The sequence below is a fragment of the Falco cherrug genome, chromosome 10 (assembly GCF_023634085.1).
Source record: "Falco cherrug isolate bFalChe1 chromosome 10, bFalChe1.pri, whole genome shotgun sequence".
Taxonomy (NCBI): domain Eukaryota; kingdom Metazoa; phylum Chordata; class Aves; order Falconiformes; family Falconidae; genus Falco; species Falco cherrug.
In genome coordinates this window covers 19,980,672-20,007,740 of record NC_073706.1, presented here as the reverse complement: position 1 = coordinate 20,007,740, position 27,069 = coordinate 19,980,672, and the positions used below count along the sequence as shown (strand labels likewise).

Sequence of the window (27,069 nt, the reverse complement as noted above, 5' to 3'; positions counted from 1 at the left end):
TGTAATTGTCGGTCAGTTAACAATGTATTTGTGGTAATTTAAAGACTTGGTAAGGAATTAACTGTTACTAATTTTTGTTTTAAGGTTGAATGAACAGTACGAGCAAGCATCTGTTCACCTGTGGGACTTACTGGAAGGGAAGGAAAAACCAGTTTGTGGAACAACCTGTAAGTATAGTCTCTGTTAAGAAAGAGCGTGCTGAATTTGTGCTTGAACTAAAATACAATGCCTGCTGTAAGAGAACTTTGGCAGTTAATTATCTTTGTGAGTTTTTAGAGTAGCTACTTTTTTTTCAGACCTTAGCTGTACTGTAACAGAGTAACTTAGTGAAGTGTGAACTTACTGTGTAGCTTACTTATTTTTTTACTGATGCAGCATCACTTGGTATTTAAGCTTAGTCTGTTCCTGCTGTTTCAGCAGTATTCTGCTGCTGGTGGTGCTTAGTAGCAATTCTTTGTTTTCTGGAAATGTGTGTGTGAACAAGGAGCTTTTGGCAATAGAATGACCTAATATATAAATTGGCATGGCCTTATTTAGTGTCATGTTCTGCTTCCCTTGTCTGTTGCAAAAAACATTCTGGTTTTGCCTTATTTTGATTGATTAACATTGTTAATTGGGGTGTGGTCCTGCAGATGGACTGCTTCCTTGCAAAAATGTAAACTTTCACAGATACGTAGCTTTTAACATAAGACCTTAAGAAAATGGCTCTGCTAGGCAGTTGCGTCATAGGAAATTTTTGAAATCCCTTAATTGGAAATAATTGATTTGAGAAAGTTTTGGGAGATGTAATGCTTTTCTGTAGGTAAAATGGCTAATAACTTTCCCCCTTTTAAAAAAAACCTATTCGGTTATCCTTATTATATTAATTTTGAGTTGTTAAGGAGTTTTTTGTGTTCTGTCCATAGAAAGTGAAATGATAGTATTGGTATTGTTATCAAACCTGCTTTATTGAGGAATGATACACAGGAGATTGTAAGATGTTGTGGCCTTAATGGTAATAAGATTTTCCTTGTTTGTGGCAGAACTTCAAATTGTTTATATTGTTGAAATGAAATTTGGTGAGGAGGTACCAGGTTAATACTTTTTAAATTAATGTTTGTTCTGCAAGAACTTGTCTGAAATGGTTGTGATATTAGATCTTTGTGAGAGACCAAAGGTAGGTACCACATATTTTTTTGGAAGAGGTGAGGAAGGCAAAGGTATGGGGATAGTTTTCAGGAGAGCTGATCTAAGTAAGGAGACTTGTTCTCATACTGGATGAAGTTGGGCTGGGTATTGGTATCTGGATCTCAGGTTGAGCTTTTAATGATGTCTTTGGTGGCCATTGCTGGTTTGCTTTGTCTTGTAGTGGGGATGAATGTTAATGTATTTCTGTGATGTTCTCTGTATGCATTGATACATATAGCGACTATTACTTGCCAGACGTACATTGTGAATCTTCCATTTTAAGTCTTAGTTTTTGCTGGCCTAGACAGTCAGTAATGCTGCCTTGCCAGTGTGGCTGATCTGTTTTGGTTTAAGATGCCACAGCATTCATCTGAAGCACTGAGTGCAAGCTTGTGCTCATTTCACTTACAAAGGCTGTTCTAAGCCACTTCACCCCAGGGGAAGAACATTTGTGAAGGTGGTACCTGTGTGAATTTGTTTGTACTGACTGTTGTTTTGTAAGAAATAGACTTACAGAAAGGATATATTTTTTTTTTTTAATTAGGAAATCATAAATAGTTCAGTTAAAGTAGGAACTTCAGTGAGTTTCTAAAACTTACGAAACTGAAAACTAAGCAACCTGAGATTTTTAAATAGCAGGAATAAAAGTATGGTAATTAAATTAATAAACTTTACCTCACTTTGAAGTGTTTCACAAATGTTCTGAAGAGTATTCTATGCTCTGAGATTCTCCTTGCCCTTCAGGTTATTCTCAACAGAAGTGAATTATTTATTGACTTATTTAATATGACCTAGTAAGCAGAAATTCTGGTAACAGTAGTGTCTCTGGACTAGCTTGGGGCAGCACCCAGCAAAAGGGTAATAAAATCTATGTGGGATCTTTGGGAAGGAAGGTGATGTTACTGTGAAAAGGTGAAGTTACTCTTAAGGTCTAATTTATTCCATTTTCCCAGATAAAGCGCTGAAGGAGATTGTTGAACGTATTCTTCAAACTAGTTACTTTGATAGCACGCATAACCATCAAAACGGATTATGTGAGGAAGAAGAGGCAACGCCCACACCTGCAGTAGAAGACACTGTAGCAGAAGCTGGTAAGAATATGAAGATGCCTTGGGACTAGCATATTTGTTCCTGTTGTACTGTCTTGTCTCTTTGGATTTGTCAGAATTATTAAATGGCAGATGTAGTTTTAAGCTTGAAAAAGCCTGTCTCAGAATTCTTCAGATGTACTAGTGTTTTGACTAGAAATCTCACTTCTTGATAATCAGGTATACACCCAGCCAGGCAGTGTACATGGGGGCAGCCAGCCATTCATTCAGCCCTGCTCTGAGCCATGAGGACAAAAAAAGTAGAGCAGTGTTCCAGAAGAGCTCTGTAAGGCTGACTCTTGGCAGCTACTTCTTTGGAGGAACTGTAATCCTTTCTAATGATCATATCGTAAATGTCTTCCGTTATGTGCAAGGAAAGGCTTAGTGTTCAAAGTGTGGGGTGTCAGCTGAACGAAGGAACAAAGTCACTTAGTAGTGCTTGCTTTTGAACACTTATTTCAGCATTTGTCTGTCCAGTGTGTCATTTGGTGAAATAAGAACCCAGGCTAACATTCTTTAGAAGCAAGTTTATGCAAATTAAAATCATTGCCAACATCTCTTTCCTTTTTTTTCTATAGAAATTCTCATTATGATTCATAAACAAAATCTTGTTCATTGATAGTATATATATATATAAATACACACTGTTGCCTGAGGCTTTTCCATTTTCAGTGGTTCCCACCAGTTTAGTCCATGTCCATTGTTAGAGGGGAAGAGTATGTTTACATGCTTAAGAAATTTGAGAATGTGGTACCAAACGTTGCAAAAATACCATGACCTTTTTTCCCTTTTGAATATGTTGTGGAGAAGATGGAAATTTGGAGTAGCTGAACATAACTCTTCATAGCAAGAATTTAATACAATATTTGCCTTTTAGTTCAAAACTCTGGGAATCTTTGTTATTGCTGATTCTCTGTTAATGTCCTGACGTTTTTGTTTTCTTCATTCCAAGACACAAGTTTCCTTTTTTGTCTACCTTGTACAGTCAAATATCTTCTGGGTTCAGAAACAAACCTGATGTTACAAGTCAGTGATACTGAGGCTTTAATTTCAGATCTAATCAAAGTCCCATCCCCTTGAAGATGTATGACAGGGCGACTCTTTCCTTAATGTATAGCAAGCTTCTAGTAACTGGGTATTAATGTCATTCAGGAGTAAATGTGTGTCCATTCAGTTTTACACTTAGCTGTACTTCTGTGTACCAGTAGTCCAGAACACTTCTTTGAAGTAAATGGGTTTGGTAAATGACTATAGCAAAAATGCACCAGACTTTTTTAAAATTCGACTTGTATTGGGGGAGACTTTTTCAACAGACTTTGTGTCTTCTAGGTCTGTAACATGTAGTTGTGGTTTGGTTTTTTTTTCACATAAATGGTATTTTTCTTACAGAGCCTGATGCAGCAGAAGAATTTACTGAACCAACTGAAGTTGAATCAACTGAGGTAGTATTCACTGGAAAGACTGTCATTTTGTATAGCTTTAATGCCACTTACTTTTACTTTCATACCCTTTCTTATTTTTATTTTAGTATGTAAACAGACAATTCATGGCAGAGACTCAGTTCAGCAGTAGTGAGAAGGAACAGGTAGATGAGTGGACAGTTGAAACGGTTGAGGTAAGATCTTGTGTACTGCAGGTAAAATTGCAATCCCTGTTTCCGCTGACTCACAATTCATGATAGGTTTTAGTATTGCACCCTTTTCCCCCCAGTATATTTACATATATTTAAGTAGGCTTGGAATCACTACTCACTCTTCAATTACATACTCAGCTCAGGAATACCTAAAATAAAAACAATGCAGTCTGGCTAAGTTTGCAGAGAACTTGCTTTTGTTCAATAGTGGCTTGCTTGGAAACATGAAACCTTAAGAGTCTTAGGCTTAAAAAGACTTAAAAGATTCTAGAGCTTTTTTTTTTTTTTTTTAAGAGAACTTTGCTACAAATGTAGAACTCTACGTTTATCTACCCAGCTGCTGACAGCATGGCGTACTTATGCATTTCATTGAGCCGTTCCATGCAGAGGGAGCTGAAAATTAGTGTCTCAACTAACACCAACTCCAGATTCCTGTGCACATAATTTGATGTTAAAAGATGCTTGTATGTACACCTCTGCATTCAAAAACTGTAGTTCTTCGTTATTTAACTTTTTACACCTTTGCAGTTGAGGGATAGTTCATTGTGATGTTTGTGGTATATTGCTATTGGGATCCGTTCCCAGTCTAGTAATCTAGACTTTTGACTTAACTACATGTGCAAGTCCGTGATTTTATTAGACTAGAATTTGTGTTCTTCGTGTACTGGAAAGGACAAGTCATATGGAGTCATTAACTTGTTCGGTATGTTGGAACTTGGGTTGTGTCCTTCTGTTAGGAACAGGTATGAGCAGTATCTTTCAGGTGCTGGAGACTTATTTTTTGATTCATTTTAGCCTTCTGCAGCAGCAACTTAGAGATGGTCAATTCTTTTACACTCTCTTCCTTGGTGTCTTCAGGCTCTTTAAGTGTAGGAGTGGAGTAAGTGTTCATTGTTCCATCAAGTGGTGAAAAAGAGAGCCGCCATTTTGATCTTATAATCTAATCCACATGATTTTACATTCGATCTGGCTGAAATTTGTATCTTATGGTACCTGAAGACTACTAAGAGATTTAATAATACTTAGGATGGGTGTGAGACTTCTAGAACGAGTTAGACAATTTTGCCGTGTATGTGAATGATTTGGTAGAATCTTGTCATAGTATTCTATTCCCTTACTTAAAAACCTCTAAAATATCACTGCTATTGAATGTGATTTAAGAAATCCCTTAAATAAAAAACATGAAGAAACCCTCCAAAAACACACAGTAAAGCCATGCTTGATTGGGGTATTCTTACAAGACACAGTATTTTAAAGTTAGCTTGATTGGCTTCTATCTGTCTTGAATATACCCAGATTACATCTGCGTTTCTACCAACTGTCCAGAGTAGGTTAGAGGTTCAGTTCTTTCTGTTTCCTACTATTAGGTAGTACGGATGAAGACACAGGAGTATAGGAAATGTCCTTACAATTGAAGCCTGTTGTGCTTCCCTCTGTTCTTCAGCTGTAAGGCTGTATATTGCGCAGCTGAAAACTCAAGACACTTCCTCATGGGTATAATAATATGCAGTAACTGTATTAGTATGGTAAAATAATTCAAGTTGTAGTTTATCAGACTGATTTCAGAAACGCTTCATTTTCCATGTCTGAACTAGTCTGCTAAATCTGGATTCTCTTCAGCTTTGTTTGCATAGAACAATGCAATACAAAGAATATATATGTCAGTTGTCCTTCCTGTCCCAATTTCTTGGACTATGTATGAATGAGCAGTTCAGGAAAATTTAGAGTTGAAGACTGTTTCTTCATCATTAAGAAGATTACTTTCTCAGATATAACACAAAAAGGGGAAATTGAGAATAACTGTCTTTGAGATGACTCTTTCTGTTCTTATGGGCACCAAATCCCATTTCTCGTGGGAATGCAACTGAGCTGTCTTTAGGGAAGATGATGATGATGCACATTGTGCTCTTCAGTTGGAGACAGTTTTGGCATCAATATAGTGAAGAGCTGTGAATGGTAGCTGTTAATTTTGGAAGCTGATAGTATTTGGAAAGAGAACATTTATGCAGAAGATTTCCATGATTGTTATGAAGAGGAAGGCTATCACAAACTCATCTCTTTTTCAGTAACCCTCCAGTAGATGTGGTACATTCAAGATTTCTGTGGTATGGTATGTTTATAGTTTGAGAAGTGATGGTGTCTCACAATGACATTTCTGTATGGGCCTTCCATAAGTTTTAAACTAAAGAATTCGCTTGTGAATTTTCAAAGTGTATTTGCATTTGGATTATGTGACGTTTTAATTTTGGTGAAGATGTGCTTTATTGGTAATAGTGGGGGGGTTGTTTGTGGGTTACTTTTGTTGTTGTTTTGGGGTTTGTTTTTTTGTTTGTTTGTTTGATTATATTTTAACTGCTTCCTTTGTGACGAGTACCTGAATCTGTTTCTGTTTGTATACAAAGTTCTCTGTGCTTTAGCTTATGGAACTTCAGTTGTATAGATGTGTATTTTGTAGAATTGGAAACTGTTTTGTGACTGCCAGAATACAAATTAGTTCTCGTTGGTTTGTGGTCTCTTTCTGTTTTTACCTCTCCTTTCCTCCTGCTTTGCCCCCTGGCTTTCTATAGCCTGTCATTTTCCTTTGATTGTGTCTGGGCAGCTCTGCCTGCTGAAAAGGTCAAGGGGCAGGGTGTCAGGAGGCAGGGTGTCAGAAGGTGAACATGGAATTTGATAAGTCATACTATTCTGCAGAGGGGTTCAGCTCTTGTAAAACAAAAGTTTCACCTTGCTGCTGTGCCCCCAAGATGCATGGAAATGTATGGTCAGGTAATAATTTGGTTTGTGAATAATGATGCCTATATTTGAGTGGTCTCTGTACCTTCTTCATGCAGCAGACTTAGAAAGCTGTTAAGGTTGGAACTACGTCCTGTCCCTCAGCAAGTTAATACACAAAATTTGAGTGTATTTTATAGTTTCATCCTACTGTGATTATAATACATCTAAGTACCTAGTAGTGATAATAAGACCAAAGGAATAGGCCATAAACAGTTCCTTTTGACATTGAAGAGATATGAAAAAGACAGTATAAAACATTAAGCACCATCTGCAGTTAGTACTGTACTACTTGTGAAAAAGGAAAATGCTTGATAAAATTTTGCCCCTGTTCTGTGTTCTTGATTATTCTGTCAACGTGTTTTTTTCTTGAAGATACTGAATCGTTACGAATGACTTGGGTTTCATAAGCTGAGTGATAATACTCAAATAATTGAGAATGGTTTTGGTAATAAATACGTAGGAGATGAGTGGCTGCTGGTTTTATCTCTCAAGTTTCACCTAGTCATCTGGCTTGCTGCTTTTATTTTTTTACTTCCATTTTTAAACTTTGTAATGTGTAAGAGGTCTATATATGTGCTGTAAATAACATTTTCAGAAAAAAAAATTGCCCTCCCAGGGCTTAATTCTTCATTAATTTGGAAACAGTCCATAATTTGAGGTTCAGGGACTGTAACAGTAAAGCAGTTGTGCGTGTTCTCTGGTGTGGACAGCCTTAGGGTATACATCCATGGGAATTTTCAGATTGCTTCTCTTCAGATGGGTGGTAGAGGAGATGTGGATCTGAAGGGAATCTTGAAGAGGAATGTAGGTTTTTGTTGTTAGGTTTTTTTGAGGCTTTTGGTTTGGGGTTTTTTTTCCTAATTTTCTGTTTGATGGCTAGGGATTTGGTCAAGGAGTCATTGGAGTTGGAGGCAATTGCATGTGCAGAATGTTACTTACAGTGTTTGTAAATCTGAGCAAGGAGTAGGCATACTGAAAGATGCTGTAGGTTTCTTTGAGAAATTAAAAACATTTTACATGCTTTGAGGGTGGACATCAGGAGTTGAAGTTTAAAGTTCGGACCTGTGATTATAGAACTGGTCTAAAATAAGACTGTTCTGTCACTTGTCATGACCGCTGTACACAAATCTTGTCTTCTGCAGTTCTAATAAGAAACCAGGTATTTCACATGAAACAATTGAAGCTTTCAGGTGTATGTATGCTAAGTTATATCCTGTGCAGCTGTCAGTTAAAGGCTTACCTGTTCATCTGGCAGATTATTATTAATGAAAAGCTCAGGGGAACAGAGAAACAATAGATGTCTAAGTCATTGATAATAATCTTCTATTTAAAGGACAGTTCTTGACATGAATGCAAATTGAAAATGGCACTTTTGTGTTATGGGAGTTGCCTAAAGAGCAAAACTGGTTAGGAACATGAAAGTGCTACTTCATTCAACTCGACCATCCTTGTAACACTGTTTTCAAACTGTTTGATGGTGGATATTCTTAGATGCTCATGCTCAGCTTTCCTGGTTGCTCTGCTGTCTTTGATAAGGTGGTATTTGAAAGCATGTTGCTGTTGTTCGTACATTTATGTGCACCATATTGGAATATGTCTAGTAAAACTGAGCTTTCCTGCCCACTATGAGCTGTGCTTCTGCTTCTGGTGTCCCCCCATGGTGCTGTCTTGCAATCCTTCCGTCATGCAATGCTGCCTGCTGTCCTCTGAGACCCTAGATCAGCTAGCTAGGATAACACTTGAGAATTTGGGTCTAGATGTGGCTATGAAAATTAAAAATGAAGTCTTAAGAGACCCAAAATTTCTGACTACTTAATTTACCAAAAAGGTATGAGAAGATAATCATTCTCCATCTGTGCATATTTCTGAAACTTACTCTTCCCTGACTTTCTTTAAATTCCCAAATGTTGATATGTTGGTGTCTCAAATTCTGCTCTAAAAAAATGCTTGTAATATTGAACAAATTCTTTGTTAGCGCTGTTCTTAATGGGGAGTGGAGTAGATGGAAAGAAAATTGAGTACAATCTGAACTTACTAATGCTGTGAAGTCCTCAGATCAGAAGCTGGCCGCCAGTATTGGCATGACTGTAGGGGGATGTAGTATTTTCCTTCAAGAACACTGTAGTAATTAAGTCAATAATGAATTAGGCAACAGCCATAAACTTCAAGAACTACCGACTCACTTCTGTGACATCTTTTCTTAAGCTGAAATTTCAGTTGATTGCTTGTTTCTTGTTAGGTTGTAAATTCGCTGCAGCAACAGACACAAGCTACATCTCCTCCAGTTCCTGAACCTCACACACTCACTACTGTGGCTCAAGCAGATCCTCTTGTTAGAAGACAGCGGGTACAGGACCTTATGGCGCAGATGCAGGGCCCGTATAACTTCATGCAGGTATGACGAACCCACTCTACTGTGAAGCTAGAACCAAAGACACAAAATGGCACTTTCTGGCTGTTAGTCATGATTTAAAGTCTCCTGTAGTTTATTTGAAAGATACAGTGGTTGTGCAAACCACATGGCGCTGTATGGCAAGATCCTCATCTAAAGCCTGTGAACCTGTATTGCTGTCAGAGTACACTTAGAATGTTACTTAGCTTTTCAGTCCTTCTTTGTACTACATCTACAGAGAAGGCAGAAAGTCATGCATCACTGGGTGCCATAGTATATTCTGCTTAAGTCAGACCAGCTGCAAAATACCCTTTCTGTAAGCTAGTTCTAAATTTTGTGTTACAAAAAAACTTACACAACACATGAAGACAATACTTTTTGGGTTACTTCTTGAAGGCTCTCCTTTAACCTGTAAAGTTAGAACAACTAGAAAAACATTGGGAGATAATGGAATACATCAGAAAAAGCTTCTTGTCTTCCACAAAGACAGACACCTTGGTAATAAGTGAGGCATACACTATTTACATTCTTTTTTGTGTTTCTTTATACAAAGTGCTGATTTATGATCAAGAATAGTTTGCTGCTTATTCTGTCTGGCTGTTAGTCTCCCTCCAGTTAACCTTTTGGTCAGATAAGCTCTAATGTGTATATACGGACTGAATTTCTATTGTGCTAAATACATTCTGCAATTTTTAGTATCTTAGTTGCTTTAAACATATGGTAAGACCACCAGTTGTAACTGTGGGCTAAACTTCCATTATTGTGACCTGGTTGTTTCTGTATTATGGATGTTAATATTTTTTAAATACAGTAAGTTGGATTTGATTTTATTATTCCTACCCCAGGACTCTATGCTGGAGTTTGAGAACCAAACACTTGATCCTGCAATTGTATCTGCACAGCCCATGAATCCAGCACAGAATTTGGACATGCCACAAATGGTTTGCCCTCCAGGTTTGTAATGGTAAATCCTAAACATAAATATTGGGGAAGCCTGCAAGTCAAGTCGTCTCTTAGAAATGCTTCAGTTACTGCTACATAGTGAAAGGGTCATCACAAGTAATTGATAAAAGTGTGATTTTTCTCAGAAATGTGATTGTACGTCTGAAGCATACTATTCATAGACTTGTGATTCTCACATGCTTCTAGGTTTTGCTGGGAAATGTGGAACATTATAAACTTTTTTTTTAAGATGGGCAAAATAGTTTTGCTTAGTCTTTTGGAAATTGTTGGATAATTTTGGACAACTGGAAAATATGTCCTTTGCATGGAAATTGTAATTGGTATTTTGAGTATAGCTTTGCCATGCTAAAAGGATAATCATCTTTGCGATGATCAACTCTCAAATAACTGAATTGGATAAGGTGGTAATGCTATTCTGCGAAAGGTTTGATTGTACTATGTAGTAAGTGAAATTATTTTACTTCAGTTCATGCTGAGTCGAGACTTGCCCAGCCTAACCAAGTTCCTGTGCAACCAGAAGCTACACAGGTAAAATGTTTATTAAATTGTATTTTGGATTTTAAATTGATTTTAGGCTTCATTGATGTTACAATAGGATTTTAATTCCTAACAATATGAGAAACTCAAAAGAAAAAGCTGAAGTTCTGATTTTGGGAAATTGCTTATCTCCCTTATCTCTTCAACATTGTTGCTTATAAGCATTACTATATACGGTTCTGTGCTCTGCAGACATTGCATTTTTTTTATAAGGGAGTTTTATCGGTCATTATCTTGTTTGGAAAACTCAGGTTCAAGGTGGAAGTACAAGTTTACTGAGGAAACTGCATTTCTAACTAGAGGCCTCTTAAACTGAAGGGCACAAGCACGGAAGCAGTTGCAGTTTGCGCTGCTCATTCTAATGGCCTAGTGTGAACTTCTCGGCAGCTGCCAGTTCTTTCAGTCTGTGGGGCTCACCTCAAGTCTTTAAATTCAGTATGTGGATATGATTTTAATTTCACAAATTGACTCCCACATGCCTGTGTGTTAGGCTGCCATCACTTAAAATCTGTGTTCCATGTGACGGTGAATTTTAAGTGGGTTTTTTTTTATGATTCAGAGGAAGGCGTTAGGAATACTGTTTTGTGTAGTCCTACTCTAATACCGCAGCTTAACTTGAGGTTTCTGAGTGCATTCTGTTCAAGATTGACTAATAATTGGACATGTCAACCTTTGTCTAGTAACGTTCTCTTTCATGTTAAACCATGTGTAGTAATATTTCTAATTTGGATAGAAACAAGTTGTCCTTTATCTGCTTATTTGCAACAGAAATGCCAAAACCAAAATAACTTGGTTAAAGGGCAGTCTGTATCTGTTCAAGTGGGTGTCAGACCACAAATAGACTTAATGGATTAACTATAGTTTGTGGCCTGTTTTTTCACTTGTTCTGTTAAGGATTACTCCCAGTTGTTTGCTTGGGTAGTATTTTAATACTGGAGTTGTAGAGCAGTCAGGATGAGTTGAGTGTGGTTTTCAGTTGAGCTTTGCCAAAAATTTCTAAGTAGGATCTCTTAAACTTGCTTTGCAATGTAGAAATTATGTATTCAAGAACTTCCTGATTTTGTATTAAGCGTATGTGGCATCTCTGAAGGACTGCTGGTCTCAAGTAATGAATCTGATCCCTGTAGGTATTTGAAAACCAAAAGAAAAATCTGGATTGATTGTGTATCTCAGAGTAATGGTAGTGTAAATTGTTTGCTTTATCTTTCCAGCTTAGAATCTGCAAGTTTTAAGTCACTCGTTTGTATAGAAACAGGAATGTGGGCTTTTTCTTTGAGTGTCCTCTGTATGTACCTCCTGAAGTGCTAGTAGTCTCAGTGCTTTTTGTTGGTTTGTAGGTGCTGAATAATTTTTTGGCAGAGTTCCTTCTGCATTAGCTTTTATTTTACTGTTAAATTATGCCTGTCAGTTACTCCAATGGATTTTTTTTTCTTATTTTCCTTATCTCAGCCAGAGCTGCTCCTTATTCTCTTGGGGATCTTGCAAGCAGTAGCTAAACTTAGCTCTTTTGAGTGTTCAACAAGATGATGTGAAGACACCCATCAGTCGTTACCAGTTGCCTCTTAAAGTCCCCAGTAGCCTTAAATGCGAAGTCCTCTGCTTTGCTGGTCAGAGTTGTCACTGGACTCTGTGCAGGGGAGCAGAGGCTTTAAAATGAGGGAATTCGGTCCATTGGAAACCAGCACTTCTCTATTTCTGTGTGAGCTTGGAGTTCTCTCATTTAAACTTTTATATATTTCTTGCTCCCTCTGTCTATCTTTCCCCAGCTTTTGTGTTACAGTAATTGAGGTTGCATAAGGAAGTGAGGAGAAGGATGTGTTCGTTAGTAAAAGCAAATGCCTGTCCAGCTGATTCAGAAATACCCACAGAACACAGTCTGGCAGGGGGTGGGTGGTATGGCACATTAGAATATGTCAGGATGAGGTGGTTAAACTTCTTGTTAAAAAGCACTTATTTTTTAATGGTTGTAGGAATTTGCTGGAATACCTACTTTTTACTAGAGAGTACCATTCATTCCAGAGTTCTCTGATACTTTTTATAAAACTGTGTGTGAGCATCAGCTGACTTTTGGGGGCTTTGGGGTTTATTTTGTCAGGTTCCCTTGGTTTCTTCTACAAGTGAGGGATATACAGCCTCCCAACCCATGTATCAGCCTTCTCACACAACAGAACAACGGCCACAGAAAGAATCAATTGACCAGATTCAGGCAAGTCAGATTTCACAGGGGTGGGAAGGACTCTGCTTGCAGGTGTGATCAAATGTTAGTCTATGCTTTTTTTATAAATAAAGTTTTGTAACTTTTAGTTATCTATTGGTAGGGCCACTTCAGTTCCATTTCATTTCAGAAATTTGAGCCTGTCCGTGACCAGTAAGTCCTTCACAGTAAGAAGACACTTAATTTACAAGATTGTTTAGTTAGAAGTAACATGCCAGCATCAGTGTTGTTGGCTTAGGAAATGGGATTTAGTTTTTCACATTGGCAGTTAGCACAGACACTTGTTCATTTCCCCCCTCTAATTTTTTCTAGTTGTGTTTCAAGTTAATGAGGGAGCATGCTAGGGTTTTCCTTTCCTATTATTCTGTTGTGAATGAGGCTGTTCAGCTGAAATAGAAAACACTCATTTTTTGAGGTGAACCTGAGACATTGTTACTCCTCCCCTGCCCCCCAAGTGATTTTTTATTTTTTTTTTTTAAGGTTTCGGTATTACTCAAAAACTGCTAAAATGTTGTTTGTTTCAATTATTAGGCTTCAATGTCACTGAATGCAGACCAGACCCCGTCATCATCATCGCTTCCCACTGCATCCCAGCCTCAGGTGTTCCAGGCTGGATCTAGCAAGCCTTTGCATAGCAGCGGAATCAATGTTAATGCAGCTCCATTCCAATCCATGCAAACAGTAAGTAGTAAATTCATACTGAATCCCTGTATTTTGGTAGCCATTCCTTTTGTTGTTAAATAAACACTGGAATCAGTCATGTAATTAAATAAACAGTAATGTGATACTCATGTTTCTCAGACTTGCGTGCTTCTTTGTGTGATGTGATGAAGAAATGTAAAAAATTAATTGGACCAGAGCTATTTCTCTAATGTTACAGGTATTCAACATGAATGCACCTGTTCCTCCTGTTAATGAGCCAGAAACCCTTAAGCAGCAAAACCAGTACCAGGCCAGTTACAACCAGAGTTTCTCCAATCAGCCTCACCCAGTAGAGCAATCAGATCTTCAGCAAGAACAACTCCAGACGGGTAAATTTATCTTGGCAAAAACTAAAATGGTAGTAGCCTCAGCAGAGCAGACTGTCAGGCTGTGAAGTCCCAGGTGGTGCAGCAAAGCATGTCACATGTTCTCAAACATTTCTAGTCTTGTGAAGCCTTCCCCTGAAAAATAATTGGGTTTTGTTATTCTGTCTTGGTTTGAATATCCAACGAGGGTTGAAATTCAGTATATGTATCTCCAGCTATTAGAAGAATTTTGCCATTTGATTCAGTTTTATATGAGTTTAAAAAAACCACAAACAGGATTAAGGTTTGTGGTGAAGATGATAGCAGTATACTGGACTACTTGCTCTGCTGATGTTAAGATTGGATGTTCCATAAATTTGCTTTAAAAAAGGTTGTACTACCTGAGATTACATTTTAGAAAGGAAATAGCTACAACTGAGAGCAAGTAGGGGCTGCTTCTCACAGATGCAAGGTTCACAAAGATCTAGAACCTGTTGCTAAAACCAGTTAGCCGTGGTTTGAATATAACAAGCAAAATACTTTCAAAATTAGCAACTTCAAAGAACCAAACAAACAGTAAAATAGAGTCTATGTACAAAGCTGTTCTTCACCCAGAACTCTCCTTTCCACAGAGATAAAATTTGCAGATGCAGAGAGGGATTTTGAGTGAAGGACTAAAGACAGAGATGACGAGGGTGAAGTGCTAACAAGTGTTGGAGGTGGAGTAAAGAAAAAGAGCTTGATCCTTTATAACTGATCATGACCTTGAAATTTGTCATCTTTGCAAGTTGGGATACTGGGGTGGGTGAATGAGAAGAGGGAGAACCAAGTTTTTGTTTTATCTATACTGGTTTTGAGCTGTATACAGGCACAAGGCAGAAAGTGTGTCTGGGGGATGCTGATGTGGAAGGTGGGCCATGCGGTAATAAAAAAATTACTGTAGCAGTAAATGGAGCTGTTGATACACAGAAAATGCAGTGGCTTTAGAACAAAATCTGCATACTGGGAGAAGGGAGGACCTATGCAAAAGCCCAGTGGTGCTCTGTGGCTGAGTGCAGTAGATGTAAAGTTGTTCCCTGTTGGGCGATTCTCTTGCATACGAGAGGGACACAACAATTTGAGATCTTGCCTCAGCATTTGGTATTGAGCTAAATTTTACAGCTGTTTTGCTCTTACATACAGAATTCCATCTTTTATTGCACTTGCTGAGCCTCTAACCCTTGGATTGCTTTTGTAATCCACTTCATTCCTTGCAATTCCTGTGAAGTGAAGATGTTGTGTTTCGAAGATGCACAGTCTCAAGCTATCCATCCTGCTCTTGCCTTTTGATTTACATGTTCTGTAGAATGTCCCAGCCTGTACAGTCAGAATGTCAGCTTTGTTAGAATGTTCTCATCAACCTTACCTTAGTCTGCACAGCTACACTTAACAGAGAGAATTTTAGTGAAAGCAGGTATTTCTTTGTGGCTCTCTGCCAGTTCAGGGAGGAGGAAGGTACAGAAGGGAGTTAACTTACTCATGCTGGGTTTTTTCCTCTAGAGTACGTGTTGCTGATTCTTAAAGAGTTTGAAATGGCACAGGAAAATTGTGCTTGCATTAGAAATGTTTGTTGCTAAGCTTACAGTAGAGACTTCTTGACACTGACTTAAATGAACTCTACTACTTCTGGGTTGTTCCGATACTGTTGGTTATCTTGACACATAAACTTGAGTTAATTATTTTTCTTTGAATGGGTGGGCATTTATTGATGTGTTCAGTGGTTTTTCAGAGCTTTGAGTATGTGGGAACATAAATTAAGAAACATAGGCTTCTATAATTCAATTTTTTTACCCCCCAATTCCAATATAGTGGTTGGTACTTACCATGGTTCCCCGGACCAGACTCATCAAGTGGCGGGTAACCACCAGCAACCTCCCCAACAGAATACTGGATTTCCACGTAACAGTCAGCCTTACTATAACAGTCGAGGAGTGTCTCGTGGTGGATCGCGTGGGGCTCGTGGCTTAATGAATGGTTACAGGGGACCGGCAAATGGATTTAGAGGTAAACAGCTTTGTTAAACTCTCATTTGACTTTTACTTACTTCTTTCTGGAAACTGTGTCAAGATACCAAGTGTTAAACTGACCCGCTGTTTTTATATTGTAGTAGAATCTCTGTAAGATATTTAAACTTGTAGGAAAAACTCACTTTGCTTTAGCCAACTTAAGCAACTGTAATTTTAGGTGTTTTGTTAGTCTTCCTACTAGGATGTAAGCAAAGCAGCATATTTTTTTTTCTTTCTGTGCTGAAGGCTTAGTCTTAGTTTGATTAGGCATCTACTGCAAGTATAAATAAGAAAACACGGAAATATCCAACAATTTCACAACCATAAAGTGAGGAATTCAGGTGCCAATTAATACTTCAAAAGTGTTCTTAAATTTCCAGTTATGGTAGAAGCAGTATATTTTAGAGTTCTGTGTTGCATCATGTAGATAATAAGCTGGATAATGTAGAAATAACAAGAAAAAAAACGTCCAAAAGTCATTACTCTGAGGGGAATTAATAGGAGTGGAGGAATTATACTGCAGTTCTGGGTAAATAAAGAGAACTTTCATGATTCCTGGAGATTACTGTATGTGGCTGTCAATGTTACAAAGATGTGTGTGTTAGAATGGGGAGAGAGAGATTATTTCCTTGTCAGGTGTTCTGGGATTAAAGTAATGGATACAGTACTGTCTGCAATTGCCATGCTCTCTTCCCCTTGTGGTTGGAGGGTAGAGGAGAAACCTGCATAATACAAGTGATTGTGGTAGGGAATGCGGTGGTCACTATTTGTCTGTTTAAAATTGATCTGGATTCCAGGCCGTAGATTCTTGGGACTGGAGCCATCCTTGGACATGGTTCCCAGCACTCGGAAGGGTCTTGGCTCGGGAGCAGCTTCTTGCTTCAGTTGGCTGTTGTGGCCTTGTAGGTCGCAGCAGTTACATTTAGATCCTAGTGTAATGTTTAGCTCTGGATTGAATGTTACATAAATCAAACCTCAAATGACTTGAGAAATACATTGAATTGCTATCTTCTCCCAGTTCTTACTAGCTCTTCATTCTTGTTTCTTGTAATAGTATTAGCACTGACATTGCAAACATTGCTTGACTTGCAAGTAAACAGTACTTAGTGAAGGGCTTTTCCCTCAGGTTAAGGTAAAATGCTGTTACTAGTTTTCTTTATATGGTAGCATAAAGTGAAAAGTTACAATTTCCAAGTAAAAGACTTGCACCCTGTTCCTTAGGAGGATATGATGGCTACCGTCCTTCCTTTTCCAACACTCCAAACAGTGGTTACACACAGCCCCAATTTAATGCTCCACGGGATTATTCAAACTACCAGCGGGTAAGTTACAGTTATGTTGTGACCTTCTTGAAATAGAAGGAAGAAGTACCTGTCATTGAAAACACTCAAACAAAGCTATTAGCAAAAACTTTTCCAATTCTTTTTTTTTTTCTTTTAGTTGCTAATGAAGACAGTTTCAGGTACTGAACAGATACTTAGAAATAGTAGGCTGTTAAATGGCTGGTTAGAAATGGGAAATGTGTTCTGTTTCACTGATTGACCTCTAAAGGAATTAGTCAAGGAACTAGAGCAAAGTTGAGTAAATTATAAAGAACACTTTCTTAAATATAATTATTTTCTCAGCTTTGAGAAAGAAATTTAAGGAAGAACTTAAATCCATGGAAATTAACTTCCCAGACTTGCTGGGTATTTCCTGTCTTCTGCCATGCTGATACTTGAAATTTGTGTAGAATTTTGTTCTGAAGGAATTACACTGTTAGCTCAAAGCTTAGACTGACTTGAAAATGTAGAACTCTGTGTATCCCCAAACAAGTATTTATAGGCAAACGAGATGGCAGATTTTGATCCTGCAGTTACAATGTCATTTCATTTATTGACTGGTCCTTCAGAAAATCCATCTGTTTGGCCTTGGTGTAGTTAGAAAAATTTGAACACTAAATACATCTATTTACATTTCATATTCATATAGAACAACATATCCTGTAACTGGAGAGATAATTTGTCATTGTACATTTTATTTTTATAAGATTAATTTAAAATAATAAAATGCTGTACGTTGAAGTCACAGGTCTTTTGTCAGTGCATATTGTTTTAAAAGCTCCTTATTTTATTGGCAATTAATAGCTTCCTGAAACATAACAAAATGCTCGGGTTTTATGTTTTAACTCCTTAAATTTCTTTGTTTCAGGATGGATATCAACAGAATTTCAAACGTGGCTCTGGACAAAGTGGACCTCGTGGAGCTCCTAGAGGTAATTTCCTCAGTAGTGAATAACTGATTTGTGCTGAATGGAAGTTTTTTCATCCATCTTAGGGAGTTTTGGGTTTAAAAAGTCACCTCACTCGTTATGCAGAGGGTCACGATTGAAAAATAAGAAAATAAGCTTTATTTTTCTTTGACCTTGTTGTTGACCCTGCTTTTGAACAGGTGTTGAACTTGGGAGGACCTCTTGAGGTCCCTTCTGACTTGAATTATACTGTGATACTTTGAACTTGGGATGGAATTTTAGTTGGCTGTTGAATGATATTCTTTGAAAAGGAGTTAAAACAAGAGTTGCTTTCAACACTTCCAATGTAGTAGAACTATTTAGTAGCCTTTGATTAATGAAAGCCTTAGGAAAGCCTTTTTTGTTTTGTTTTATCATGACTTAAGATCTGCTTACTAGCTGCATTAGTAGTTTGCAAGCAAGACTTGCTTATGCAGCAGACATTGGGCTTGAGCTGACTGTCAGCTTTCGAAATTGTATATTACTCTGTTGCACTGAAAGATTTCCTACTGCATCTGTTTTGGAGGCCTCTTCATTTAAGGATACAAAACTTCTCTCCATGCTTCTCTGTTCCTTGATCCTGTAGATTTTTTGATTTTAGCTTATGGAGCTGTGTTGTCCTGTAGTTTCATAAGAGACTTTACCACATGTTCCTCTGAGAAGACAAGAAAAAACCCCTACTTACATAATGAGGCTGTAGTTGGAACGTCTAAATTTTATTCTCAACACTATTTCCACAGTTCGACTTTTTTCTTTTTTTTTAGTAGATTTTTAGTCATGAGACTGTCTTCTGTCTCAATGATTCTAAAGGTCTTTTCCAACCTAAGCAATTTGATGACTCTATGATACAGAATTTTCCATGAGAATCTTAAGGTTTCACCAGAGTGGCTTGTCAGTGAGGACAGCTCGAGGCTGTATGTTGGCACTGCCTACGAAACCACAGCTTTTTGTGCAGTAGCTCAGTGAAGAGTTCTGTCCTTGACTGTCTTGGTACTGAAAGACCTATAGTGTGGACTTGTGGTCTGAAGTTCAGTCTAGTCTTAGGCTGTGGTGAAACCCAGCACATGTTTTAGGAAGCACCACTTTAATGAAGAAAAATCTTGTGTTTTATTGTCAGGGATGTACAGGCAAACGTGAGAGGGATTCCCCAAATGATTTGCAGTTCTCATATACTGAGAGTGTGAGCTACAGGCAGTCTCTTTCTTAACAAAGGAAGAAAAGAATGGAAGTTAAAACATGATTAGTTAACTCACAGTACTTACATTTAAATTACAGTAAATCTTTGCCTTTACTGCAAAACTTTTTACTTGAAGTCATTATAGCGTTGAAGGTCTGGGGAAAGAAAAGTACTGTGATAAAGCTGAAAACTGTAAAGACAAGTTACATCCTTTTGAGTTTTGATTGGAAGGAGCTTTTAGAACCATATATAATCCGGATACACACCTGGGAATTCTTTCCCAGTTAGAACCAGAGCTTTTAGGGTATTTTTTTTTTAATAACCTGACTTCATGCATAATTCAAGAACCTTTTTATGTTTTCTAGGTCGTGGAGGGCCCCCAAGACCAAACAGAGGGATGCCTCAAATGAATGCTCAGCAAGTGAATTAAACTAATTCATTGGATTACATAAAACGCCAAAAACAACGCTGGCCAGTGTACTATACATGTTACCAGAAGAGTTATTATCTATTTGTTCTCCCTTACAGGAAGTTTGTTGTAAAGGGACTATTTTCATTACCCATAATGACAGGACTACAGTTGCCAGCTTTATATTACCTGGATATTGAAAGGAACAAAACAACGTTTACTCTGCATGTTCTGTCCTAAGCATCATCTTGAGCCTTGCACATGAGATTCAGATTCCTCACCCTTGCTAAGAGTAAAGAAAAAGGCAATTTTCAGGGTGATCCAATCTCCATGGTTAACTGAAGTTGCAGGAAAAAGCAAAGACTCACTTCTGACATTTAAAAGTGATGTAACAAATTTGGATAAAATCTGCAAATTTGTAAAGATTTACTGTGGTGGCAGTTGACAAAACTTAAATGTTCCCATGAAAGGATGGAAAAGGTGAAGTGTGGCTTGGTAGAGTAACTGCATTTCAGCTTTTTCTTTCTAAATTGAGGCACTGAACAGTTAAAGATGCGTAGTGATGCGTATTTCCCTAAATAGACAAACAGGCTTCTAGCCAGTTTTTGACAAAGAAGCACCCTTAGCTGCAGCACTCCTCATCACCAGGGCCCTATTTACTGTGGCTAAGGATTTAAGATCACTTGCATAACTGCTAATGTAATTGTGTAATTATTTTTTTATTAAAAAAAAAAAGCTTTGATTTGGCACTTGAAAAAATTTTGCAACAAATGTGAGATATAATCTGGATGGCCACTGTGTATTTGATGTGAAGTATTTAGATATCTCTTTGAGACACTTAAGTTTCTTTGATAGCAATGACTTTTGTAAGGATTGGTATTCTCTTACCATTCCTTATGACTTGCACATTGTCTGTCACTAATACTTGACCTTGCTGTATTATCACCTAAATAACTGATGCCGGTACTGATGGAAATCTCTTAATGGATAATCATAACACTTATGGTCACATGTCCTTTTGTCTTTCCTGCAGCCTTGAAGGTTTTAAGAAATCTCAAATGCCCGCTGCTGCTGCCCTTTTAATCGCTATCTTTTGAAAAGCACCAGTATGTGTTTGAATTGGTTTCCCCTTTTAAGGGAAATGACAGCCAGCAGTTACAGTTCTAATGGTATAAGCAAGACAAATAAAACATGTTTATAAAAATTGTATCCTGGAACACTGGTTTTCAACGACTGAAACAATTTTAATGTGATGGGGTGACATTTCATAAGGTTTTGAGGGTTTTTTTCCCCGATAGATTCTGTTTTTCCTGAATAGATGTAAACCTTCCTCCTGTTTTTTTTAGTGTTTTACCCTAATAGCTGTGACTTCTGGGAAACTTCTTTTTATGGACTTACTTTTCATCAAGGCAGCAATGTATAAATGGAATGGCATAAGACTATAGGAGCTGGAAGATACCAAGTCTTATTCAAGTTTTGCTACATACTTGTGGTGTAATCTTTGGAAAATCACTTGTGCCTACCTTTTGCGCACATGCACTCTCTCTGCAGTGGGGAGAATATATTTGATAGCTGCCTCCATAGAGGTGTTGGTAGTTCTGTTGCATTCTGTAGCACGTGCAAGAAGAAAAGTGCTATATACGTTAAGTATTGCTCATCAAATGATTCCAATGTGTGGAAAGGTGAAATTAAGGAACAGCTACATGTTGTTTTAACTGTTGTATACAAAACTGAAGGTTGTTTTCACTTTGAGGGTCGTTTCTACTTTGTATCACAACTGAACTTTTAGAACTTGTAGTCGGATGCTTTGACTTAGTTGTAAAATAATCTGAAACTCCATACAAATAGGTGGTAATATCACTTTTCCGTGTTGTGTGACGAGCGCAAATGAGAAATGTTTTTACTGAGAAAAGTGATAAGCTTGCAAAGACAATATTACACACCAGACATCTTGAAACGATGCTGATGACTAGAAGCAGCAGTTTTAGTCAAGGCCTAGAAACATTCCATACCAGTATAACTATATAAACTGCAGTCCACTGAGGAGTTGCTGTTCTGTGTCTTTTTTTAGGAAACTATTACTGAGATTAGTCCCAACTGTTTTTTAACTGGAAAAAAAATAAAAAGACAAACCTTCTAATGTTGAACTGATGTAGGAAAACAGTGAATTCTTTTTTTCAAAATTTCTTTATGGTTTTTGTGCATCAGCTTATTTTTAAATGGTTGGTAGAACACAAGCTATTCGGCTTTTTCCATTGCACACCAAATGCTTCTTAAATATCTGATTGTAGTTTGCCAGTAAACTTGCAGCATAATGAATTAAAGACCACTGAATGGATCAGATCATTCCATTTAAGGTTTTGGGGTTATTTTTTTTCCAACTTATATTTATTCATAAAACATGGGGTAGCTGAGAGGCCTCTTAAATGAGATACAACTTTGTAAGCTTTTTCATGTCTGAAAATGGTCTTTAGGGTTGGCTGCTCAAACTGTATGCTGACAGGGGGAGATGTGTTGTAATAACAAGCGTAAAACAAGTACATAAGATGTGATTAATTTGGGAATTTGCACTGACTCCTTTCATCTCGATACATGCATCTAATAAACAGTATACTGAAAAACTGGCTTGAGTCACAGTATGGCACATAGGTCCATCAGCTGGTTTTCTGGCCTGGTCAGGGGAGCTTTGGAGTATCTTCACTCCGTAACTTGGCTCTAGATCTGAGTTAAATCCACATGACAAGCACTCCTAGGTTTGTTTCTGTTGATAAATGCCATCTTTTGTACAAAGGCCATTATAGAAGTGATTGTATGGAGGTAAAGCGGTGGCAGCTCTGGGCTGCCTCTGTTGCAGAGACCTTTCTGGATGCTGTGGGTGAGCTGTGTTTATTCTAGTTTGGTGCTGCTGTGGGATAACTCGGGCCTGATGCCTGTGGCTGGAGAGCATGAGTGAGCATAACAAAGTGCTACTTCTGAGCCTGTATGTAGACACATCAATTGCACTTTTTGGTGGTGGTTTTATTTGATTCTTTTGTGAATCAGTCTTTTGAGAGGATAACAAGCTAGTTTGTGACTGCTTTCTTTCATATACAGCTACTATGAGGAGATAAGAGTTTTTTATATTGGCAGAGGCTTCATTAATATTTTTAGGCTGTGGTAACATAGTGTGTTATGTGTTTGAGAACGAACTAGCTTCAGCATCTTGACTTCCTCTTGGCTCTAATACAAGGATTCTTGAGTAAATTTATAAATCACTCAAGCTTCCAGATATTTTTACCTGATGTTACTGTGCCTGGGAAACTTGGATCCTTCCTATACAACCTACAACTTAAAATTTTTAACTCTGAAATCATGAGCTACTGTCTCATACGGAAAGTCAACACTGTCCTACATTTTATTTCTGTGTTCTCCCTGTGTACAGGCTGTCTTTAAGAACAGTTCACTGATACTACTTTTGGAGTTTGCTGTGGAGGGAGTTCTAGACCTCACTTAAGCCCTATTTTCTTTCCAAGTTACTGTCTTTTGTGTATAACGATCTCTAAAGCATAATATCATCCAGAGTAGTTGGAAGAATAATGCTGACTTCTTGTTAATAGCCAGTTAATGTGTTCTGCTGGGACTTTATAACTTTGAGAGAACTTCATGACCTTAAAAATGTGTCCTCTCAAAATGTCCTGGTGACCTTATTTGTTAGGCAGCTCTTGGATTGTGTTACAGGTTACCTTCATATGTGTCTTTGGAGAATGGTTCAAGATTCCTTCTTTCCCCCCAGATGGCATTTGAGGAACTACTTTGGAAAGAGAAAAGTTACCGAAAAGGCTTTAACTCTAGACTTAATACTGAAAAGATGATAGATGATACTGAAAAAGTGGTTGAACTTAATATGTTTAAAAGCAAATAGAGCAAAACCTTTGTGGTCCAGCGGGATTAAGATACAGACCCAATTGGTCAGGAAAATCTCAATTTTCCTGTGCTTTTTTTGAAGTTTTGGCATTGCCTAAGCTGAGTAGTTGACTTTTCTTGCCTCTTATTCGCAAGAACCATTCATCATGAATGCACATCTGAGATACAAGTATTGGGGCTCGGTAGACAAAATTGTGCTTTATTCTTCAATTTTCTCCCATCCCAAGTCTCCTGTGGATACAAAGGGACATGAGAACAATGCTTCTTAACCAGCCCCATTAACGAGGCTGCCAGTCACCTCATGAAAAATAAATCATCCCTCTTGCTCATGCAAAACTTACTGATGGAAGTGTACGCAAGGTATTGAAACATGCTTGAGGATACAAATTATACAAATTTATAGCTGGAGTTGAGGTTTGCGACTGTAATATAGTCTTTCAGATCTATGCAGCTATTACAGCATTCCATCTGCACTGAATGTGAGTGGGACTGGAAAGGTTTTAAATTGCTTGAGCTGGCACCAAGTTCAGTGGATGGGGTGGGTAGGTGTTCTTCACCACTGATTGACCAAAAAATCAGTGCCTCATCTGAAGAGCAAGCAGGAAATACAAGAAAATGATCCTGAACAATAAAACCTTCCTGTTGAACTTAGAAGATGATTTCCTTATTGATGATTCCTTGGCTTAAACATAGTTAAGATTATTGTCTGGAACTTGACTGGGAACTCAAACATTGCATAGTTGTATAGTTCCCTTCAATTCTGGTTTTCTCTAAATGACAAAATTTGTAAAAATGTCTTGGACTGTTCCATCACAACACCAGTGTCTGATTGGTCTCGTACTGATCTTGGCTATTTTATAGTCAGTGGCAGAACTTGACAGAAGGAGTTTTGACATGAACTTTGGGAAAATACCCTTAATGTCAGATTACTGTAACTGATAGTCATGAAGAAGGCTAATCGCTTAAACTGATTTGTTTCTGGCCAATTTGTTTTTCTGGAGGGAGATGGAGAAGGTCCTTCAGACTTCCTGGGTTGCAAATACTGCTTGCATTTACACTCACATGTTCTTCATCCCACTCAGTGTGTTTTCCAAGCAGAAAGGTTCCATGCTTGTGGGAACCACTGCACCTGGCTGCTTAGAATTTGATGTTGCATTGAAATAATCTAACATTAAAAGGAAAGAAGACATCTGTGCTGTAGTAGACTGTTAAGAAACTTTAATGTCTCTTCCTCTCTGTGAAAGCGAACCCCTGACCCTCGTACACTTCTATGAAAACTTCAAAGCAGCAGCCTGGATTTCTGTTTATTCCTACGGGGTTTCAGAAACGGCGTTGCTGAATTTGTGGTGTGGTATGGCAGGGTCTCTGAGAAACTAATTTTCTAAACTATTTATCTAAGGGGAGAGGTGCTATTCTGTTAACTTTCTTAGGCTTTTTAAATATGATGCAATTAAAATTATTTGTGGCTCTGCAGATCTAGCCTTGATGGAGGGAAGGAAATGTGTTTTTCAAAATCCACATTGTGAAGCCATTTTGAGTGGCACTTAAGAGAACTGTATTAGAAAAACTTCAGTCTAACTTGACATTTTGTTCTGAATTACATTTTATCATTGTTAGTTCTTGCTGCAGTTTTTAACCCATTCGTTTTGAAAGCTAGGGTTTTGTTCCCCCCTCTACCTTTTAATGTTCATAAAATAATAAGATGAGTTTAGCTCTGTTCCAACTATGGTGGCCAATTTTTCCTTTCTATAAAATGTGCTCAAATACCCAACAGTGGATGAAGAGTACATCTGAAATTTTGCTATAAAGATAAATTTTAGTAATTATCCATTAGACTTTTATGAAATGAAAATGTATTTCCTGTTTTGAAGCTGTTCAATTTTAGAATAAATTTTAGTAATGCATCTACCGTATAAAGTCTTCAGAATTACATTTTAGTTAATTGTCAGGTTTAAATTTTCTGATGGCCTTAAACGTACCTGTATATATATCTTTGCAGTTCTTTAACTCAGCGTTTGAAACAAAATGGTCCATGGCTTATGTAAACATTTGAAAAATAAATCTATTTAAATGTTTTATGTCCTTCCCTTTTAAGCAAATATTTCATACCTCTCTACCTTAAGGAATGGTCTTGCTACGCTTCTGTTGCATCGATGGGTTTGTCTCAGTGAATGAGTTTACCTGGGTTCACATCCTCAAAAAATACTGTTCTTCAGCCTTTATGATTATTAATTCAATAGTCTTACCCTATTTTTGCTATATTTTAAAACAAATATTTTATTCCAAAACACATCCAGTGGTATTACACATTTTTCCTCTAATGTTACCTGGTTTAAAAGACTTCATTGTTCAAATGTTCAAGTTCAAAACCTTCTTTTTGGCAGTATTAAAAGCGAAGAATAAATATATCTATGCAAATAGCTTGGCTCAACTTTGGTATTGAAAGGTTGATGGTACACATTTTAGGTTTTTAGGTATAGGTTTGCTGTCAGTTTGAGAATAATTTCGTGTTTCTGAAAACTCTTGATAGAATTTAAACCAAGTCAGATGGATAAATCATTGTCCCATTGCAGCTCCGCAGTTGTGCAGCTTGGGATTTTGTATGGCAGATGTCTGGACAGCTGTGGTTTTATTAAACAGCGGAGCTGGAATGTTACAGGCTACCTAGTTTTATTGAGAAGCGCCAGGTTCCTAACATTTCTTGGGATTTCATCATTTAGTACCAAATAATGTCCCCTAAAGTTTTGTTGTTTTTCTGTGTATGGGTTCTTTTTGCTTTCCGCAGCCTTGTTCCTGTGGGAATACTGTGTAACCAAGTGCCCTTTTCTGTGTTTCCAGCGCGTGACGCGGTGTTCCGCTAGCACAGGCTGGCAGTCGGTGGAAATGGAGTATCTTCATCAAATCACAGGCATGGTGTTTGCTCCCAACAGCGCTGTGTTTTGCAAGCAAGATTTATTTAGAACAAAGGATTTTAAAAAAATAAAGTAAGAAACCCCCAGTGTTGCCATTGCCATGGAATTTTGCTGTACCCCTTTATTTACAGTTACACGAGGACAGCTGGTGTGAGACCCTGCAGGCCTTTGCCCATCCACAGGGGCTGGCGAGTTTTGCTCTGTGATACATAATTGAGGATATGTAGGTGATTTCAACAGTCAACCTGCTTTGCCCTGGCCGGAGAATCTTTATTAATTAAGCAATTAATACGTTCTTCCTCAGCAGGCGCTTCGGTGCGGCTGCCGGCTCCGCTGGAGGCGTACGTGGAACATGGCCCCGCTGCGCCTTCCCCGCCGGGGGCCGCCCCGCGCCCCTGCCCGCCGCTCCGGGCCCCCCCCCCCCCCCCGCTGCCCGCCTCAGGGAGCCCGTCCGGGTCAGCGTGGGCCGCCCCGGCGGGAACGGGACATTCGTAAACGCACCGTCCAGGCGCTGAGCAACGCGTGTGTTCGCTCGGCTCCGCTGCGGCTCTAACACGCCGGAACGCGGGTTCAGCTC

The 27,069-nt window shown here is 38.2% G+C and overlaps 1 protein-coding gene across 3 annotated transcripts in view; it reads left to right on the top strand.

Moving 5' to 3' along the window:
* Positions 1-20,884, top strand: part of CAPRIN1 (cell cycle associated protein 1) — a 35,847-nt gene extending 14,963 nt beyond the window's left edge. The window contains exons 6-19 of one of the 3 annotated variants that reach the window (XM_055721556.1): positions 85-167; positions 2,121-2,258; positions 3,645-3,697; positions 3,784-3,870; positions 8,903-9,058; positions 9,901-10,009; positions 10,485-10,546; positions 12,651-12,761; positions 13,302-13,451; positions 13,651-13,801; positions 15,626-15,820; positions 17,044-17,144; positions 18,013-18,076; positions 19,634-20,884. In XM_055721556.1, the coding sequence (XP_055577531.1) occupies positions 85-167; positions 2,121-2,258; positions 3,645-3,697; positions 3,784-3,870; positions 8,903-9,058; positions 9,901-10,009; positions 10,485-10,546; positions 12,651-12,761; positions 13,302-13,451; positions 13,651-13,801; positions 15,626-15,820; positions 17,044-17,144; positions 18,013-18,076; positions 19,634-19,698 (1,525 nt within the window). In that variant the 3' untranslated portion in view covers positions 19,699-20,884. The remainder of the gene's footprint in view (positions 1-84; positions 168-2,120; positions 2,259-3,644; positions 3,698-3,783; positions 3,871-8,902; positions 9,059-9,900; positions 10,010-10,484; positions 10,547-12,650; positions 12,762-13,301; positions 13,452-13,650; positions 13,802-15,625; positions 15,821-17,043; positions 17,145-18,012; positions 18,077-19,633) is intronic. The other 2 variants (XM_055721557.1, XM_014285726.2) reach the window with 2 other exon arrangements.
* The last annotated feature ends 6,185 nt before the right edge of the window (positions 20,885-27,069 follow it).